Consider the following 20,373-nt stretch of genomic DNA (forward strand, 5'->3'; position numbering starts at 1 on the left):
GCTTTAGCTTGGAGATGCGGTAGCATCCACCTTGCAGCTGGTGTCCCTAAAGTCCTGGCTTGTTCTACCTCCCCACTCATTGGACCAGCCCAGTTGATGCCCAGAGGACTTCTTCCCCAGACTTAAGCCTAACAGATCTGACAGAGGGCACCGTAGGAAACCCACCCGTATGACTTCTGAAGCAGGCTTCTTGTATGTGGAGGGGCTGAGAGAGTCTTGGTACCTTCTCCCATTTGGGTTGTGGTGAGACCTCAAGCCCAAGCAGGGGAGCAGGGTGAGACCAGTGTCTCCAGCTTCTTGCGACAGACCCCAGGAGCTGAGTGGGGAGGCCTGTCAACTCTCCTGGGGCCCTCAGCTTATCTTCTCTTCTTCCTATTCCAACTTCTGCTCATTGTCTTGGCATGGGTTCCAACCCTACTTCCATGCCAAGAGTCTTCGAACATCCTCAAGCCTCCGGGCGGGGCATCCTGATGACAGTAGCTCCCTCCATAGGGAAAGCTCCTGGCAGTCGTCCTGTCCATCAGGACATCCATCAACTGTCCACACGCTGCCTGTCTCCAGGGAGCGCTGAGGGAGTTGGTTAGTCATCTGTCCTCTCCCCCACACAGATGGGGCCCAAGGCCTTCATTCTTTGTGGTCTGTTTTAAAGGCCCTGGGGAAGAGACATCCTTTGGGATTCTGGCTCAGAAGATGTAAATGGAATTTGCAAATCCTTTTCACCTGTCCTGTAGCTACTACAGGGGTAACATGAGAGAGCAGGTGAGAGGTGAACCAGAGTGACAAGAGAGACTTGGGGCCTGAGAGACAGAAACCAGTCAGCAGGCTTGTGAGCAGCACCCAGTTCTCATACGGTGGCTGCCTGTCCTTCGGTACAACGATCCACTAAACAGATAGCTGTTTGAAGACGCAGACTTGGGTTTTGCCAGTTTCCAAACTTCTCTGAGCCTCCACTTACTCATTCCTCCAATAAACAGTGAGGTTTGCTTAAGGGCCAGGCGTAGAGCTGGCCGAGAGGGGTTAAGTAAGACGACCTTTCCGTGTGGAAGCACAGACCTAGGTGCGGATGTACCACCAAGCACCATACTGCTTCTGCATAGGACTGAGCACAAGCACTGAAGGCTGGGAAAGAGGAAATGGCTAGGTCTGACCCTAGGAAAGGTGACAATCAGTAGAGATCACCTTAGTGGAAGTGACCCTTGATTCTAGAAAACTATATCTATCCTCTCCTCCCAGAGATTAGACTAGATAACTCCTCCCAGATTAGATTGGATAAACAGTAGTAAAGACCAGCGACTTTCCTCTAGGTCTCTCTGGGAAAGAAAGCACAGGGGACTAGCAGGTTAGCCAGTGCTGTCCTCTGTGGGTCTCCATAGAAGACAAGCATGGTTATGTAGCAGGTGAGCTGGTCTCGGGGAAGTTAGTATCTTCCCCCTGCCTAGTTGTGAAGCCATGCAAGGATGGCGCTTCCTCCCACTCCCCCGTGCGGTTTTCCATGATGATTCTCAGGCTCTTACCTAAACTTTCTCTTTAAGATAGCCTCAGGCGCTGGGGTTACAGCTCAGCATGTAGGGAAGTCCTGGGTGTTGTCCAAGTCCTGAAGTAAATAAATGAATAAATATCAAACAAAAATTGAAGGGAGAAAAGTCATTCTGGGTGTTTCCAATCCTTATCCAGGTTTCTGTAGAGGAGTCTAGGGAGAGACTGGCTGGTCAGGGTTGCCGTCATCTGGCAGGAGCACCAGAATCCCTTTGGCCATTGTGGAATTTCCAGACTCCTGGGTGGAAATGTTATGACCCACACACATTTGCTTTGTCAACAAGGTTCCAGGTGCCATCAGGAGTGGGACCTGCAGGGTGCCAGGAGATAAGGTTGTGTAGCTAGCTAGCTTCCAGGTTAGCCTGGTCCATGCTGAGCCCTGGGCTGGGATGGGGGCAGAGCTGCCAGGTGCTACTTGGGTTTGGAGTTCGATAGTGCTTCTGTTCTTAATATTTTTCCAAATGATTCTCACAGGAGTTTTAAGGGTTTTGTTTGTTTGTTTGCTTAAAACAAAAAAAAAATTATTTTATGCCAAAGCTTTAGAAACCTCTGGCATCAGAGTCTTACCTCATGAGAGCCCAAACTAAGTTTTGTTTTGATTTATTTATTATATGTAAGTATACTGTAGCTGTCTTCAGACACTCCAGAAGAGGGTGTCAGATAATTGTGAGCCACCATGTGGTTGCTGGGATTTGAACTCAGGGCCTTGGGAAGAGCAGTGAGTGCTCTTAACCACTGAGCCATCTCTTCATCCCAGTTTTGTTTTGTTTTGGCAAGTGTCAGAAGTGCAGGAAGTGCTAGGTGGAAGGTCCTGGGGGCACATGAGGGTGCACTGTCCGGGATTTCTAGGGTTCCTGAGCAGTGAGCCAAGCTAGTTCTGTTCTGCCAGGTCTCTCTTCTCTGTCCTGTGATGAACAGCAATTCCAGAGTGCTCTGGCCGCCCTGCCCGTGGGTGGTGGGCACAGTGCCTAGGCCACATTGACCGAGGTGTGGGTACATGCCCTGGTCAATGGCTGTTTTTGTAGGCACAGCTTGGCATGGGGGCAGGGTCTTAAGAGTAGCTTGCCTTGAGCCACCTAGGACACTGCCCTCTGCTTCCGGCTAATCTCTTATTTACATTGAAATGGTTCTGGAAAATACCAGATAGGCAAGCACCCTGACTGGGGTGGCTGGGGAGTGGGGTGAAGGAGTGTGTGTGTGTGTGTGTGTGTGTGGCGGGGTGGAAACACAAGTATTTTAAAAATGCTGCAAATCTCTACAGCGTTTCCCAGAAACCACAAGCATGTGCTGGGCCTGCCAGCAGGGTTCCCGCCACCCCACTACACCAAGCAGCTAGAGTCTCCCAGTGAAGCCGGGAGTGGAAGTCAGTTTGGTGGGGGTAGCGAGGGGATGGGGATGCGTGACCCAGTTGAAGTAGGGGCACCCTGCTGCCAGGACAAGACATCTGGCGCCTCCATTGTCAATCCTGTGGTAGGGAAGTGCCCTAGGCATCAGGAAAGTCTGTGGGCACCTACTGTGTCAGACAGGCTCTGTGGAGGAGTGCCATTTTCATGGTTTCCCTGCCCCCTGCTGTGCAGTTTCAGGGGGACAGGCACTTCCAGCTCCCGGATGGTGGTTGGCAGCAGCCTAGGATCTGTTAACTACAGAGGACGTTGTCAGCACAGCTTATTTTTCAGTTGGTTGGAGTTCGGTTGGGGGACGATTTCCTTAGACCCGGCTCACTGTGAGTCCCTTATTCTCACGCCAGAGGCCCCTCAGCATCAGGGTGTGGCTGTCTGCCCTGCTAACTCAGCTTCCCTTCGATTTGTGTAGACTCTGGCTTCTCTATGGTGCCCAGTCCAGTGTGGGCATGGGGGCAGATGTACCACCTAGTGGTGATTACTGGATCTAGATAAGATTCCCCTGAACCGATAAGGCGTGGGAAACAGCATGAGAAAAAAATGACAGGTGAGGCCATCAACTTCACTTGTAAACCCATGGCAGACCTCAGCCCTCTGAGGTCCCCAAGCCTAGAAACCTCTTCATCCCCTGTTTTCCTGCCGGGAAGGAAGGGGAAGCTAGGGGTGGCAGTCTTATCCTGAGACGGGCGTGACTGTGACTCTCAGAGAGTCAGCTGGAGGAAGTGAACAGCAGGCGGCAACAGCCAGTCTTCAGTGCGACTGGATGGACAGGGTAGAAGAAGGGTAGCTGAGGAAGCTTCCGGAAGGGCTGAAACAGCTGCCTTGGCAGGTTAGGGTGTGGCTCCCCCAGGATGGGAGAGGAAGACTGTGTTGTCCCTTACACAGCTTCCCTGCCAGACCCTAGATCTCGGAGGCACGGGTATAGCCTTCCCCACACATCCTCTCGTACTGTCTTTAGAATTTATGGTGGCACAGTCATTGCAGTATCGCCGGTGATATTGGCAAGCCCTGCTGCATTGCACAGGGCTGTGTGCCATTATTCTTCTGTATGCATTGTGAGAGAAACTGAAGAAGTAAGGCCAGTGGAGGGCCCGGCAGGAAGGTGTCCAGCCCTGAGGTTCTCACTGGTTCCTCATATGGAATTCTGGGGGCCTCCTCTTGTCCACAGTGCTTTTCCCTGCATACCACATGCACACATGCATATTCCCCAAAGTCTGAATGTCACTTCCTCAGGAAAGCCGTCGCTGATCCTCTCAGACCGTGCCTGTGTCCACCTTAGCAAGAGGCATCCTTCTCCCTCACAGCATCCGTTGCTACCCTTGGAGCACCCATCCTTCACAGCATCCGTTGGAACTTGGTTAGTTATCTGGGTGTTTCTCTCTCCCGAGCAGCAGGAGGAGGCCAGCGTTGGGGGAGTGGTGGGGCCTGTGCCGGTATTTGTGAATGATAAGATGGTTCTTTAGCCAGAGACTGGTTTCCCATTCTCTTGTTTGGTATTCTTTGTGTAGCTAAGGTTTGGTTGATAGAACCCTCCTCCTTTGCTGGTTCTAGTGACCTGTCCGCAGTAAGTTGCTGCTCTTGCCGGAACTCACCAACTATCTCCTATGTGTTTAGGACTTGGCATCTCTCATAATATAGGAGAATGAGGTTCTGCAGGTGTCCGGAGCAGGATCCTGGGTAGGAAGAGACCCAGTTGCTGCCTCTTCAGGGGCATCCCCATGAGCCACTGGAGATTTAGGTTACAAGGGAGCCTACAATGTCCGGTCCAGGAGACCCTAGTGGAATGTGCCTATCTGGCTGTCTGCAGGTCTCTGAGGGGTTGGAATGCGGCCTGGGCTGCAGGCTTCCTCTTCCCTCCTGCTGTTTTCCCTAGGCTGCCTCCGTGCTGGAATGTCGGCAGCCTGGGAAGGTTCTTGGTAAGGACCTCTTCCAGTCTCAGCAACAAATTCCAGCTGGGGCCTGGGGACAGCTCCCACATGGGTACGGAGGCCCCCAGAGAGGGCAACAGGAGCACCAGGCCTGTGGGAACTGCTATACTCTTGGATCTCAGGCTGGTAGACTTTCAGCCCTGACAAGCCGATCTGGAGATCTCTCCTTCCCTTGGCCAGGTCCCGAGGAACCTGAACTGAAGAAGTCAGGAGTGGAAAGAGGAAGCCAGAGGAGAGAGGAGGCTGGCCCTTTCCCACAAGGCCTTGCCTTGTCCAGCCCTGACATGAAACAGGAAGGGGAGTAGCCTCAGATTCCATCCTCAGGTGGGGCCTGCCTACCAGCACCAGGTTCTCTGTCCCACTGCCCCCCCTCACAGCAGGAGGTGACTCTCCTGAGTTTGTCAACCATATCTGTCTGCTCAACATTTCCAGGGCCTGGTTCCTTTCTTGGTGACCTTTGCAGCTCCTGTGCCCTTTGTCCCCTGATCTCATTTCTTCTCCCTCCCATTCCCATTTCTGTAAGGAGCTGACTCACTTCCTCCTCTAACGCCACTTCACTGCCAGGCCCTGTGGCAAACAGGGTGTATGTGGGGAGGGAGATCTCACCCAGGCCACAGCAGTGGGTCTTGGAGGCCATCCTAGGCGCTGGAGGAGGGGGTGGGGAGGAGAGATGGCTGCAGGCCACAGGGAACCCCCCAGCCATTGTGCAGTCTGGACAGGCGTCAGGGAGCACCTGCTTGGGCCACACTGTGTTTGGGGAGGAGACTGACAGTCCTATGAGGAAGGAGGCCGTGCTTTCAGTAGAACTATAGGCTCCCATAGAAAGCTAGCTCTCAGCCCTGGGTGGCATGGGCTAGAGGCCAAGTGGTGACAGCACTGTCAGGCAGCTTGAGAACGTCATGACCCTTTGTGACACCCAGTCTCATGCACAGACCCATCACATTGAATGGACAGTATTTGGAGGTTTAAATAGAACCTTCTAGAGGCCCAGCAAGAAACAAAGGTTTGATATTGTCTCCTGTGTAGGTTCTTGCCGGTGGAGCGCTGCCTCCTGCCTCCCTCTTTAATGAACTGGCTTGATTGTAGAATTGACGGCAGAAGCCCAGTCCCGGCTGGCGTTGTCTTCTGCCTCGCTCCCTTGGGCTCTCCAGGCTGTAACAGCCTAAAGCTCAACACTCCAGGCTCTGGAGGGGACCCAGCTCATGCGGAGCCTGGCATACATAGCCTTTCATCCTTCTGAGAAGATGCCTCAGTTACCTAGGGTGAACACAGGCGGGGACCAAGTCCCCACTCATTTGGGCATGTATTGAGGTTAAAAAGAAAAGAAGTAACCGGGCGTGGTGGCGCATGCCTTTAATCCCAGCACTCGGGAGGCAGAGGCAGGTGGATTTCTGAGTTTGAGGCCAGCCTGGTTTACAAAGTGAGTTCCAGGACAGCCAGGGCTATATAGAGAAACCCTGTCTCGAAAAACCAAAAAAAGAAAAGAAAAGAAAAGAAGAGAAAAGAAGAGAAAAGAAGTGGGAATTGGAAAGATGGCTCAGTGGGTAAACGGATAGAGGACTTTAGTTTTGATCAGTGTAAGTACATAAAAAGCCACATGTATAGCATATGCCTATAATTCTAACCCTGGGAGGCACAGACAGGAGGATCATGGAGTCTTAGCACTAGCCAGCCAGACTAACTCCTCAGCGAGCACCAGTTTCAGTGATAAACCCTGATGAAAAGAAGAACTGGGCTGGAGAGCTGGCTCAGCGGTGAAGAGGTTACAGCTCTTGCAGAGGACCTGGGCTTGGTTTCTAGCATCTCACACAAGCTTACAACCACTGTAACCCCAATTCCAGGAGACCTAGTGCCCTCCTCCGGCCTCCATGAGCAGCAGGCACACATGTAGTGCACATACAAATGTGGAGACAAAACACAAATACACATGAAATTAAAACAAAATAAATCTTTAAAAAAATTTTATAAAAGAAATAAAAGGCAGAAAAATGATAGAGGAAGATGCCTCACGCCAGCCTCTGGCCTGCACACACAGGCAAACACATACACACACAAACGTGCATACACCACACATACATGCAGAGAGTAAGGAGAAGGGATAGATATCAAGAGGGAAACTGGGCTATGGTGTTTGAGACAGGGTGTGCTGGGGGTAGGGTGGGGGTGGGGATGGGCGCACACTGCTGTGGTCTGCCTTCCTGGAATCCAGTGAACAGCAAACAGCCCTGTTCCCCACAGCACTGATCTGTGCCTGGCACTGTCCCATGTACTGTGGCCTCGAGTCTGACCTCAGGACTTCGGGATGACAGGAGTTTCTTGTTTAGGTTGTGGGGACTGGAGAAAGTGAGGGGTGCCAGCCTGATCCCCACCTGAAATGCCCGTTCCCTAGCTGGTGGGAGCAAAGCACACTGCACAGGCACATGGAGACCCCTCAGTGTTAGCTTAGACACTTTTGCTAGCTCATGCTCCACTAGATTCTGGCAGGACTCTAGTGTGAGAATGACCTAGGGACTGCCCCTGTAACCCTTGCAGAGGACCTGGGCTTGGTTTCTAGCATCTCACACAAGCTTACAACCACTGTAACCCCAATTCCAGGAGACCTAGTGCCCTCCTCCGGCCTCCATGAGCAGCAGGCACACATGTAGTGCACATACAAATGTGGAGACAAAACACGAATACACATGTGGAAAATGTTTTTGCTCTTAGCCTCCAGTACTTCCTTCAGCATGGCTTCAGAGCAGAGGAGGGGGTCCCAGAGAAGGCAGGGCTGAGTGTTTCCACTTCACTCAGCTGGCTGAGTTTTCTTCCACTGTTGGTGTCTCTTCTCTGCCATTGGAAGAGGGATCTTGCTGCGTGTGGCGTACATCTGTAATCTATCATATCACTTGGGAGTTGGAGGCAAAAGAATCAGGAGTTCAAGTTTAGCATCAGCTACATAGCAACTTTGAGGTCAGCCTGGGCTACATAAGACCTTGCTTCAAAAAACAAACAAGCACAAAGACAACTAAAAACAAAAACAAAAGGCTGGAGGGGAAAGATGACTCAGTGGTTAAGAATACTTGTTCTGGCCGGGCAGTGGTGGCACATGCCTTTAATCCCAGTACTTGGGAGGCAGAGGCAGGTGGATTTCTGAGTTCAAGGCCAGCCTGGTCCAGGACAGCCAGGGCTACATAGAGAAACCCTGTCTTGAAAAACCAAAAGAAAGAAAGAAAGAAAAAAAAGAATACTTGTTCTGGAGCTGGAGAGATGACTCAGAGCATTGACTGCTCTTCCAGAGGTCCTGAGTTCAATTCCCAGCAACCACATGGTAGATCACAACCATCTGTAATGAGATCTGATGCCCTTTTCTGGTGTATCTGAAGACAGCAACAGAGTACTCATATACATAAAAGTAATAAAAACTTCTGAAAAACCCAGAACCCTTGTTCTAGCAAAGGATCAGAGTTCGTTTCCTGTGATGGTCTTATGATGGCTCACATCTATAACTCCAATTCCAGGGATGCTAACACCCTCTTCTGACCTCATACATCTATACAGACAAGACACTCATATACATAAGAAAATTAAAAAGAAATTTAAAAGTGCTCAACTTATTAAAAGAGTAAGAATGGGGGAGGGGTAAACTAATCTGTACTGGGTTCTCTTTTTGTCCCACCCATTTTCTTTTTTTCTTTTTTTTTTTTTTTAAAGATTTATTTACTTATTATATGTAACTACACTGTAGCTGTCTTCCAACACTCCAGAAGAGGGCGTCAGATCTTGTTACAGATGGTTGTGAGCCACCATGTGGTTGCTGGGATTTGAACTCCAGACCTTCGGAAGAGCAGTCGGGTGCTCTTACCCACTGAGCCATCTCACCAGCCCCCACCCATTTTCAAAACTCCCCTGCCTGCAGCTTGTACTGCTGCCTTAGAAGCAGATGTGTGCGTATAGGGATTGGTGAGGGGCTGGTTCTGTCTGTAGGAGCCGCTCCCAGCTCATCTGGGACAAGAAGAGGAAGGCAGCTCAGAGGGAAGGGCTCAGACATCAGGACTGATGTATGGCTTTGGTAACATTTTGGGTGATGTGTGGCTTTCGGCTGGCTTGCCTCCGGCTGAGTGACCTTGGGCAGATTCTTTCATCTCTCTGGGCCTTATTTCCCTCTGCTATAAAACAAGAGTAATAATGGTGCTTATAAGTGTTGTGAGGGCTGACAGACATAGTGCATTTAAAATCACTTTGAATAGCGCCTCAAAAACTATTAAAGTGGTTCCCATCACCTCAAAGGGTAATAGACCTAAAGTGGATGCCCAACACCTACATATACTATGTCCTGTACATGGGTATTTACGGTAAATTTTAATTCATAAATTAAGTACAGTAAGAGGTTAACAGTAACAGCAAGATAAAATAATCCTAACCGAACATTGTAATAAAGCTTACAAATGTCCACATGCCGTGATCAATACCAGGAATCCCACCACTTAGGGAGTGGAGGAGGAGAAACAGGAATTCAAGATCACCTTGAATTACATAGCAAATTTGATGCCAGCCTGGGCTACATGAGACCCTGTATTAAAACAAAACAAAAGAAAAGAAAAACAAAACAAAATCATCAAATGAGAAACCTGATGAATCCTTTGTTTCTAGAATTTGCCATTAAGTTGTTTTGGACTGCAGTTGACTGTGGCTAACTGAAACTGTAGCAGGTGGGACCAGGACTGTGGGGATGACTGTGGGGATGACGATCATTCGGGGCTCCAGAGAGAGAGCAGCACCCTCGTCAATCCACTTCTGAACCCCAGGAAGTGCTTGGTGTCTGGAGTGAGACCATCTGTGTGCAGAAGTGCTGCAGGCTCTGTTCCAGTTAAGGACGCAGCTGCGTGTTCTTTGCTCGTGTCCTCGGGGTAGTGCCTTTTCCCACAGTGTCCTTCCAGTGGAGCTGGGGAAGCAGCCTGAGCTTCCTCAGGGTCCCTCTGAGCATGGACAGCTTGCCCTGAGCTCCAGCCTGCTCTTTATAGTTTCACTCCCGCTCTTCAAACCGTGCTGAGTTTTCTCTGTCTGTCTGGGACCAGTGCCTTTGAGCTCCAGGTCTTCTGTTTGTTTTCCAGTTGATAAGCTTACTCTGCTCTTTGTTGTCAACTGTCTTCATGCCTGTCTTGCTCCCAGCAGCCATCTCCAGTAAGGCTAAGCAAGAAGAGAGGCGCAGGATTTAAAGGCAGCTCTCACCTGCTATCTCCTGGTGTCATCCTTACCACACACAGGAGTTTGTGCAGACTCTTCTGTGGATTTCCCTGAGAAAATTTCCAGGCCCTGTGGTAGGATGTGCTACCAGTCAGACCCGCTCAGTGGTCTCACTCTTCTATGTAACCAGGCTTAGTAGGGCTTGTCTGCGTCACTGCAGCAGGTACCCAGAGTCCGTTGTCCTCACCCTCATTTTGTCCCATGAGGCTGTCTAGAGGGAGATGTCCAGTTTGGCCGTCAGTACCCCATGGCCGAAGTCCTGGCCAGCCAGGGACAAGGTGACTTCATTGACTTTATTTGCCCTTGAAATGAACCTTGAAGGTTTTGCTTAGGCCCCTTTCTGGGAGTCCTGCAGCCAGTGCTCTGGTGGGAAACCCTCAGGCCGCTACATTCCAGACATCTTACCCAGTGCTGGCCCGAGGACTGTGGAAACAAGGGCGGATTGTGCTGGGCTGAGGGGCTTTCTCCCAAGCCGGGGCGCCTTGGGGTGGAGGCTGGCTTTCCTTCAGTCTCCTTCCAGCCCTGTGGCATCTGGCTTCTGCTCATTGGCTGGATGCTAATTGTGACTGCTCTCTCTCCCCCATTTCTTTTTGAGGCCCAGGGAACAAGACTCCACACATGGGACAAGGGTGTAAGCAGACTGTGGGCAGGGGCGGGGGAGGACAGCAGCAAGTCAGGGACACCCTCTGAAGGACGCTTGGCCAAGAGTGACCTTAAGCAGCCTGGAGGGGGACCTCCTGGGCCAGAACTGACCAACAGAACACACTGCAAAATAGAAATGTCCTGTGGTCACGTGGCCTCTGAACACTTGGAACCTGGCTTGTGCAACAGAGAAGCAGAACTTTACATTTTACTTGATTTTAATTTAATACAAAATATCCCTGGTATTTTTAATGTAACTTAAATTTAAATTGCTTTCGTGGCCAGTGGCTACTGTGTGGAACACTACAGCTCCAGATGGCTCCTAGAAGTGTGGGGTGGGGGCGGGGAAGCAGTTCTTACTTCTTATCTCCTTCTGCAGAGAGCTCCCCCCACCCGCCTCCCCAGGCTGAGCCTGGTGGCATTTCTCCTTCCTGTCAGGAAGGAAGGTTTGTTCTCTGGCAATTTCCCCACTTCACCAACTCTGGAATCCTGATGCCCTAGAGACAAGAGGTCCCTGGCAATGTGCCACCACACTATGGCAGTATTTCCCCGCCTTGCCAAATGCGACTCTTGCCCAGCTTGGTAACACACAGGTGCTCACAAGCCCAGTGGGTTTGGCGGGCTCTGCACGTGGGGGTGGGGGCGGAGACCAGGTAGGCAAAGCAGAAACCTCTTCCTGCTTCTGTGGGGACTGGGCTGGCTTTGTTGTTACTTCAAAGGGTTCTAGAAACAGGCCCAGGAAGGTCCTCAAGAAGTGAGCACACAGATCTTCAAATACAGGATCTGTGTGCCCCCCTACCCCCCGCCTCTGTTTAGGGGAACCTGAGAGTGCCTGAAGGAGCCTCTCTGCCTTTAAGAATGAGGATGCCAGCTTTCACACCCTGGAAGACCTTCCTTGGGCTTTATTAAATCAGTGTGGCCAGCCCTTAAGCTGGTTTTCCTTTATTCTTCTGTGGAAATAGAGAAAAGCGGTCGTTTATATGAAAAGAACACAGTGCTTCATTGTGCTTGTTCTCGAATGTCAGCCAGACAGGATGGGATGTGAATATAGTGAATGCGGTGTAATTAGTAGACTCAGACCCAAGTCTCCCTGAGATTTGAGGCAGAGCCTGGTGAAACCGTCAAGACAGGTCCTGGGCTTTGGGCCTTGTGGAAAATTGGAAAGGCAGAGGCAGTTTGGAAATCCCCAGAGCCAGAGGAAATCCCCAGGGACTGAGAATCCCCAAAGAGAAACGGTACCCCCGGAGCCACCAATCAGGTAGTCTTTCTATGTATCCAGGATCTGACGGTTTAGTTTTTGGGGGTAGACACCTGTTCTTGTAGAGCAGAAAAAAATGGTGCGCTCGTACACAGGGTTCTGAGCAAACCTTTGGATGTGTAAAACTGCAGTCTGGTGGAATGGAGGGCCGGAGTGGCCGATCCTTGAGTCTTTGGGACAGAGATCTGTGACTGCCCTCCCTATGCCCACTGACTCCACTTACTGCTTGTCTGAGGCCGCTCGCCACTATAAAACTCAAGACGTGGCTTAAATCTTTGAACTATAAACTCAGGTATTCATTCATTCACTTTTCCATCAGTAAACACTTAGTAAACATCTACGTGTTGGTGCTATTTCAGGTACAAAGGATAAGTTAGTAATGAAAAAAAATATAGGCGCCCAGCGCATTTTTGCACCTCCATTGCCATCTCTCTCCTGGGTAAAGTGAGAGGCCATCTTGCTGCTGCAGCCCCCCTGAAGCCTCAGCTCCCCAGGACGCTTTCTGGGGGCGGGTCCACCAGAGGTGAAATCTGCAGCCTTGGCTGTGCCAGCAGGTCCATGAGAAGGGGAAGGCTGCCCTCTGCCGGAAAATCTGGGGACACTGCAGGGCGGAGTGGCTCTTGAGTTCCTAGCGCATGCGCTGAACCTGGCTCCACCCATGCGCTGGCGGCTAGGCGGAACAGGAAGTGCAGTGATAGTCAGGTCTGAGGCCGATTTGGCCACTACGGCTGCCCGTGTGTGGACTTTTCGGACAGTACAGGTTTCCACTTACCAGCCCTCACCCTCTTGAGGTCATCTCTCGGCTTCTTTAAGGAGTTTGGCTGCTTCCCTTTCAGTATCTCTTGATCACTTAGTGTCATTAAAATATGGAGACACCCCTGCTAAAGCGTTTTCTGTAAATGCTGTGTTTAAAGCTGCTGTTGAGGAACCTCAGCCGTCCTCTGATGGGGTGCACCTGTCACGATTGGTGGCTGGCGCTCCCCTACCCAGGAAGCAGAAGTTCTGTGGTCTCTCCCAAGTCCTTAGGGCTGAGTGCTTGAAACAGGGCTCCCTAAACTTCCCTAAACAACAAGTTCCATTTGTTTTATTAGGTACTGTAAATTAGTAATACAAACATGTCGTTGGTACTCATTTATGAAAAGAGTGTCAGTAGATTCTTTTTGTAACTATTTTTATTTTATGTGCATTGGTATTTTACTTGCATGTATGTCTGTGTGAGGGCACCAGATCCCATGGAACTGGAGTTAAAGATGGTTGTGAACTACCATGTGGATGCTGAGAATTGAACCTGGGTCCTCTGGAGGAGCAGTCAGCGTTCCTAACTGCTGAGCCGTGTTGCAACCCTATAGACTCTTTCACATTTACTTACTGTTATTTGTATGTGTGTGTTAAGCATGAACATGCTACAGCACACATGAATGAGAGTTTGTGGATTCGCTTCTCTCCGTCTTGTGGATTCTGGGATCAAACTCAGATTGTCCAACGTGGTGGCAAGTACCTTTACCCACTGAGCCATCTCAGCCTGATGGACTGAGCACACACACACACACACACACAAATGCTATTTATTTGTTTAAAGACAGGGACTCACTGTGTATCTCTGCCTGGTCTGGAACTCACTCTGTAGACCAGACCGGCCTGGAACCTGCCTCTGCCTCCTGAGTGCAGGAACTAAAGTCGTGGGCCAACATGCCCAACTAAACGTGTGTGTGTGTGTGTGTGTGTGTGTGTGTGTGTGTGTGTGTGTGTGGTGTATGCACATATATATGTATATACATATATATTTATTTACAAGATCTTCAGGAGGAACGAGGGACAGCTGGAGCAGGGGAACATGCTCTCCTTAAAGTTTTAAGGAGAACCTCAGTTTTAGTGTTTCCACCCTATGTATTTTCTGATAAACCTACTATGTGTAATAACAGCACTTGTGGGCTGGTGAGATGGCTCAGTGGGTAAGAGCACCCGACTGCTCTTCCGAAGGTCCAGAGTTCAAATCCCAGCAACCACATGGTGGCTCACAGCCATCCATAATGAGATCTGACTCCCTCTTCTGGAGTGTCTGAAGACAGCTACAGTGTACTTACATATAATCAATAAATAAATCTTTAAAAAAAAAATAACAGCACTTGTGTGTCTGAGTAAGGTCACTGTGAGTTGGAGGCCAGCCTGGAGTACTATTATAGTGAGACCCTGTCCCCCAGATAAATAGACGAAAAACAAATAAAGCCCCTCTCTTTTTATGGATGAATAAAAAATAAATAAATAAACCCCCCTCTCTTTCATGGCCTGGCTCCAAACTGCACCCTGTGTGGCTGACCCCTCACCAAGAGAAGTTCTCACCCTCTGAGCCTTCCCAGAGCTTCCTTGTGCCCGTGCTGGAGGAGCGCACTCGTACTTCAGTTATGACTGTTGGGGTGTATTTGTTCTTTCCTCTGCTGGTCATGTTTTTTGGGGAGGGGAAGTCAGAAGCTAAGTCACTGCCACTCACCCATCCTTGTATGTGCCTCGTCTCTAAGCAGAGTCCAGGAGTGGGCGAGTGATAGGTTACCATAACAAACATTCTACCCATGCCTGCTCAAAGGACAGTTCTCCAGAGATGGAAAAGAACCAGACTGTGTTTCCCCATAGCATTCCCCGTGGGATGTTACACATGTAGCACTACTAGCTGCAGGGCCAGCTTCCCCCGCCTCCTCCAACTTCCCATCTGGCTTCCCATGGCTCTACTCAGCTCTCTACAGGGCCAAGGACCTCTCACCTCATCGATTGAACAGCACAGCAATGCAGAGCACTAAAGTTTTGGCCCCCTGTGGATATCCTCTTTCCCATTCCATCCAGCTTATTACTGTACCTTCTAGATGAGTTGGGTAAATCCAGTGGCTTGCTGAATACCTACTGTGTGCTTGGTGTTAGAGAGTAGGATAGCTTTGAGTAAGTCTTTCAGGAAGATATAAAATTAAGTATGCCCCCAGCACCAATAACCAGAAGAGTGACTTATTCAAGTTTGTGTATATGTATGTGTGTCTAATGCTGTGCTGGATCTTAAACACAGGGCTTCAAGCACACTAGGCAAGCACTCTACCACTGAGCAACAACCTTCCAAATTAATTTTGATGAGTAAAACTGAATTTATTAGGGGTTACTTACAGAGTGATGGACATGGGACAGATGGACACAGTTTTCTTGAGGTCACCACTCTGTCCCCAGCATCAAGGTCCTACTTTATGTGGCTCCAGTCTGCAATGTAATTGTTGTAAACCTGGGCTCTGAGTGCTGCCCAGTGTTTATCTTCAGGGCCAGACAACAAAAAGGCACAGGTCAGGGAAAGCTGTATGCTTGTGTGTATTCCCTGTTCCCTCATCAGGGTTTCTGACCATCTCAACCATCACCTAGCTGTCTAGCTGTGGGTACATGGCGTGATTTGCTGTATGCAGCCTGCCATGTAGAGCAACTAGACAGCAGCTTGCATGCAAGGTGGAGTTGACTGTGGCTAGAGGACCAGTCTCCACAGATGGCAAATGAAGGAGGCGAAAGTGGTCCTGATGGCTTAGACACATGACAAGAACTGATGGCCATTCAGAACACTGACTTAGGCTCTGTAGTCAAGGCGTACACACAATAAACTTCAGTGAGTTCAACTGCGTGTTTGCGTAAGAAATTACATTGGCCTAAGATTACTGAAAATAGTATTTGGTTATTATTATATGTTGTGCACACTGTGCACTGTGCTTCCACGGAGAGAGATTGTATAGAATGGTACAGAGGTTTCCCCCTCATCCACGGGAGTTGTGTTTCAAGATCCATAGTAAATGCCCCAAAGCTTTGCATACCTATGGTAAAGTTTAATTTATGAATTAGGCACAGTAAGAGATTAACAGTAAGTAATGAAGTAGCAGCAATAATAACAATATGGTGTGGTTAAAGGCTACATAAATATCAACTCTCTCAGAGAGTCTTACTGTGTTCTCACCTGTAGGAAGGACTTTTGAGTTTCTCTCTGGCATGTCTGAGTTTCTGGCCACACCACTCCCCCTCTAGGGGCAGGATTTATGTATTTAACAGGCTGGCGATTGAATCCAGGGCTTTAAGCATACTAGAACAAGTGTTCTCTCACTGAGCTACCTTCTCATCTCTGAGGGCATTATTAAGTAGAATTATATTAAGTAGAATTATTGTTCCTTGAACACAGCCCCAGGATCCTGTGATAGTCCGCCTCATAACCAGCATGGCTACTCAGTGACTTCTGGACAGATGGCATTCATGGCACAAATTCTTGTCTAGGAAAGAGTGGGATGATGGGAAACTTCATCGTGCTACTCAGAATTACGTGTAGTTTAAAACGTATAAAACCTTTATGTCTGGGGCCGTCTAATATTTTCAAACTGGGGTTGACCTCAGGTAGCTGAAAGTGTGGGCCATGAAACTGTGCGGAGAGGGATTGCTATAGACGCAGAACCACGTGGACTATATCCTTGCTGAACAATTTTAGGGGTTTTAGGAGATTTATTTATTCTTGTTTGGGTGCATGTTGGGTCCATGGAGGCCAGAAAAAGGGATTGGATCCCTGGAACTAGAGTTACAGGTGGTTGTGAGCTGCCATGTGGGTGCTGGGAGTCACACCCAGGTCCTCTGGAAGAAGAGCTACTCTTAACCACTGAGCCATCTGTCCAGCTCCTGAGCCTGAGTCTTTCCTTGGGTGCTGGGATCTACCTCAGGTCCTCATGTTAATACAACACGTACTTTACTCTATGCCATCTCTCCATTCTTGCTTATTATTTTTTTTAGATTTATGTATTATGTATTTTTTATTTCTTTTAGACAGGGTCTCATTGTGTAGCTCCTGGAACTCACTATGTAGGCTAGGCTCCCCTCAAGCTCATAGAGAACTATTTCTTTCTTTCTCTCTCTCTCTCTCTCCCCCCCTCTCTCCCTCTCTCTTGCTCTCTCTCCCTCCCTCCCTCCCTTCCTTTCAATATTTAGAGTGGGGGGGGGTGGTCACACCAGAATAGGGCGTCAGATTTCTTTGCCGGTGGTTGTGAGCTACCATGTGGTTGTCCTGGGATTTGAACTCAGAACCTTCGGAAGAGCAGTCAGTGCTCTTACCCGCTAAGCCATCTGGCCAGTCCCCTTGTTTTAGTTTTTCCAGGCAGAGTTTCTCTGTCTAGCTCTGGCCGTCCTGGAACTTTCCCTATAGACCAGGCTAGCCTTGAACTCAGAAATCCATCTGCCTCTGCCTCCCAAGTTCTGGAGATAAAGGTATGAACCACCACTGCCTGGCTTCTATTCTTATTTATTTATTTATTTATTTAGTCACAGGGCAACTTTATTGAGTAGTAGCATGGTCATACCCAACAAACATGTTCCCTCTCATTCTCTCTCTCTCTCTCTCTCTCTCTCTCTGTTCCCTCTCATTCTCTCTCTCTCTCTCTCTCTCTCTCTCTCTCTCTCTCTCTCTCTCTCACACACACACACACAAAGTCTCTCTCTCTCTCTCTCTCTCACAGCCCTTGCCACAGTCCAGTTCTCAGCCACAGGGTGGGGAGCCTCCCGGATTATTCGGATCCAGAAGCAACAGGTGCCCGAGGGAGGCTCAGAGGGAGGAAGTGGGGAGGGGGTGCAGAGAGCAGGGGTGGGATGGGTTGGGAACACCCACCAGACAGCTACACGAAGAGTGAGATTCCCTGCCCTGGTGGCTTCAGCTTGGCTGCGCCCCCTTCTATTAGCCCTGGCTGTCCCAGAACTCACTATGTTGATGAAGCTGGTCTCAAATTCACAGCAATCTACCTATTTCTGCTTCCTGTATACTAGGATTAAAGGCATGCACCACCATGCCCGGCTGCAGTCAGTGCTCTTAACCACTGAGTCAACTCTGCAGTCCCAAGCAGTGGTTCTCAGACTGTAATGTGTATCAGAATTACTAGAAGCCTGGCTAAGCCTCAATGCTGGGCCCCAGCACTCTGGATGCAGAGGCTGGAGTGAGTGAGGCTTTAGCATGCCAGTGCCCACTTGATGTGGATGCTGTAGGTTCAGGGACCAAACTTTGAGAACTAAATCTTTTCTAGCCCGTCCTTGCCTCTTATTGACTGGGAAGAAACAGAATAAGCATAATCTTCAATGTAGAGATGCGGGGAATTAAAGTCACCTGCCCATGGCTACACAGACACCCACCCACCCATCCAACAGTTGGGCACATTACTACTAGGCTTTATATCTGCCTCAGTAGCCTTGGCTTAAGCCAGAATCACCAGGAGCCTGGTTTGGAGGACACACACCTGTAATCCCAGCTTCAAGAGCCTGAGACAGTAGGGATCTCAAGTTCAAAGCCAGCCTAAGCTGCTTAGCCAGATTCTCTCTCTCTCTCTCTCTCTCTCCCCCCCCCCCCCCCCAGAGACAGGGTTTCTCTGTATAGCCCTGGCTGTCCTGGAACTCACTCTGTAGACCAGGCTGACCTCGAACTCCTGCCTCTGCCTCCCAAGTGCTGGGATTAAAGACATGTGCCACCACTGCCCAGATTCTCTCTCTCTCTCAAACAAAACAAAACAACAACAAAGAAACATACTAAGCATGGTGGTGTAAGCCTATAATCGCAGCATTTGGGAGACTGAGGCAGGAGGATTAATTGAGGGTTTGAAGTGACCTGGGATATATAATGAGTTTCAAGTCAACCTGGGCCATAAAGTGGGACTGCTTCACAAAATACCAAAAGCAGGGGCTGGAGAGAGGGCTCAGGACCTGGGTTTGGTTCTCAGCACCCATGTGATGGCTTGCAACTATCTACAGCTCCTGCTCTAGGAGATCTGACACCCTCTTCTGACTTCCTTGGGCATCAGGCACACATGAGATGTACACACACACACAAACACAAATAAAACACTCATACACATTAAAAACAAAACGGACACCATCTGGAGTGTTTTAGAAATCCCAGTGCTCAGGGCTCCTTCCCCCACCAATTAAACCAGAGACTGAGAGGGGGAGACGGGAAGGTCTAGGCACTACATCCTATATTAAAGCCTGAATTCTGAAGCATTCAAGGCTTCAGTGAGCATTGCTGTGCTCAGAGGAACCCGGGGATACAGAACCTTTGACAGCTGCATTGTCCCAGGAGGACCCGGGGACCCCCTAGGAAGAAGCACCACTTCCCTAGAAAGCAAGAAGTATGTTTCCTGATAGCCTGTCCATGTGTGTGCATATGTGTGTGGGATGGTGAGACTGGGTGACCTGTTACAGTGTCATGCGGAAAGGTCAGACCTGGCAGTAGTGGTGCACACCTTTGATACTAGCACTTGTAAGGCAGAAGCAGGAAGATCACTGAGTTCAAGGCCAGCCTGGTCTACAGTGCAAGTTCCGGGACATCCAGGGGTCTACAGAGAAATTCTGTCTGCAAACAAAAAAAAGGTAGGAGAGCTGGGTTTGGTCCTTTTGGGCAGTACTTATCATTCTCTTTCTGGAGCATACAGTAGCTACAGGACCACGGGTACTTAGAACTGACCGTGGGTGATGAGCTTGGGTTTTTCCAATCCCTCCCTCCCTGGAAAGGAAGAAGGAAGCAACGATTGTCTCCATTTTCCACAGACACTTGGCAGGCCCTGTCTTTCCCCTCATTGCTGTCTTTTCCTCAGCACCCATCTCAGCCTCCATCTCAGCCTCCAGGGTATCTGGTCTTGTTAACTAGAGCCAGGCAGGAGTTTCTAACAAGGAACACAAGTTCTTCACTGATGACCGACCGTTGTTCATGGGCCCCGCACCCCCAGTTCCCTATGTTTGCAGGGCTGGGAGCTCCCCACCCCTCCCCACCCTTCCCCACCCACCACACTCTCCTCTGCCTATGCAGCAGCTGGCTGGTGTGTGGGAGAAGGAGATGTGGATGGAGGGAGAGCAAATGATTCTCTGCACGTCTCCCAAGCGTCTATTCTAACCGAGGCAGCAGCAGGAGGCCTCACTCAGGCTGAACTTGTGGGGTCTCTGCTCTTGCTGGGCCTTACAGGACTGCTGTGAGGTTGCTAACCGGGCCTAGTGTGGGTGGGCCCCCGTATGTCATATTGAATGCAGTGTTAGTGTCTCTATACAGTTACTTAGATGCCATAGTTAGGCGTATGATTGAAGTGTTCTCGAGTACACTGTGCTGTGATTGAGTTCATGCACGCATGCTGGTATGTGTGTGTATATAAACGCGCATGTGCTAGTCTCAATCTTGGCCTGTGGGGCCGGGGGCTGCAGGTCTCAAATTCCTTTGCTATTTTTAGGGGCCATATCAGCTCAGCTGTCCAGGAGGCTGAGTGTGTCAGAAGGAAAGTGCCACCCTTCCTGTCTCCTGTCCCTAACCCCAGGACACTCTCTATCCCCAACCTATGTCCTTATTTGAAGAGCCTCCTTTCCCTTCTACCCA

General features: G+C 49.7%; 2 protein-coding genes across 19 annotated transcripts in view; one reads left to right on the forward strand and one right to left on the reverse strand.

Moving 5' to 3' along the window:
• Myo18a (myosin XVIIIA) overlaps positions 1–20,373 on the forward strand; it is a 102,749-nt gene that overhangs the window by 17,548 nt on the left and 64,828 nt on the right. The window lies entirely within an intron of this gene.
• Gm10277 (predicted gene 10277) lies at positions 4,623–7,835 on the reverse strand. The gene has a single exon (XM_030246464.1). The coding sequence runs from the start codon at positions 5,354–5,356 to the stop codon at positions 4,712–4,714; it is 645 nt and encodes a 214-aa protein (XP_030102324.1). The 5' UTR covers positions 5,357–7,835; the 3' UTR covers positions 4,623–4,711.

This window comes from Mus musculus, chromosome 11, assembly GCF_000001635.26.
Source record: "Mus musculus strain C57BL/6J chromosome 11, GRCm38.p6 C57BL/6J".
NCBI lineage: Eukaryota > Metazoa > Chordata > Mammalia > Rodentia > Muridae > Mus > Mus musculus.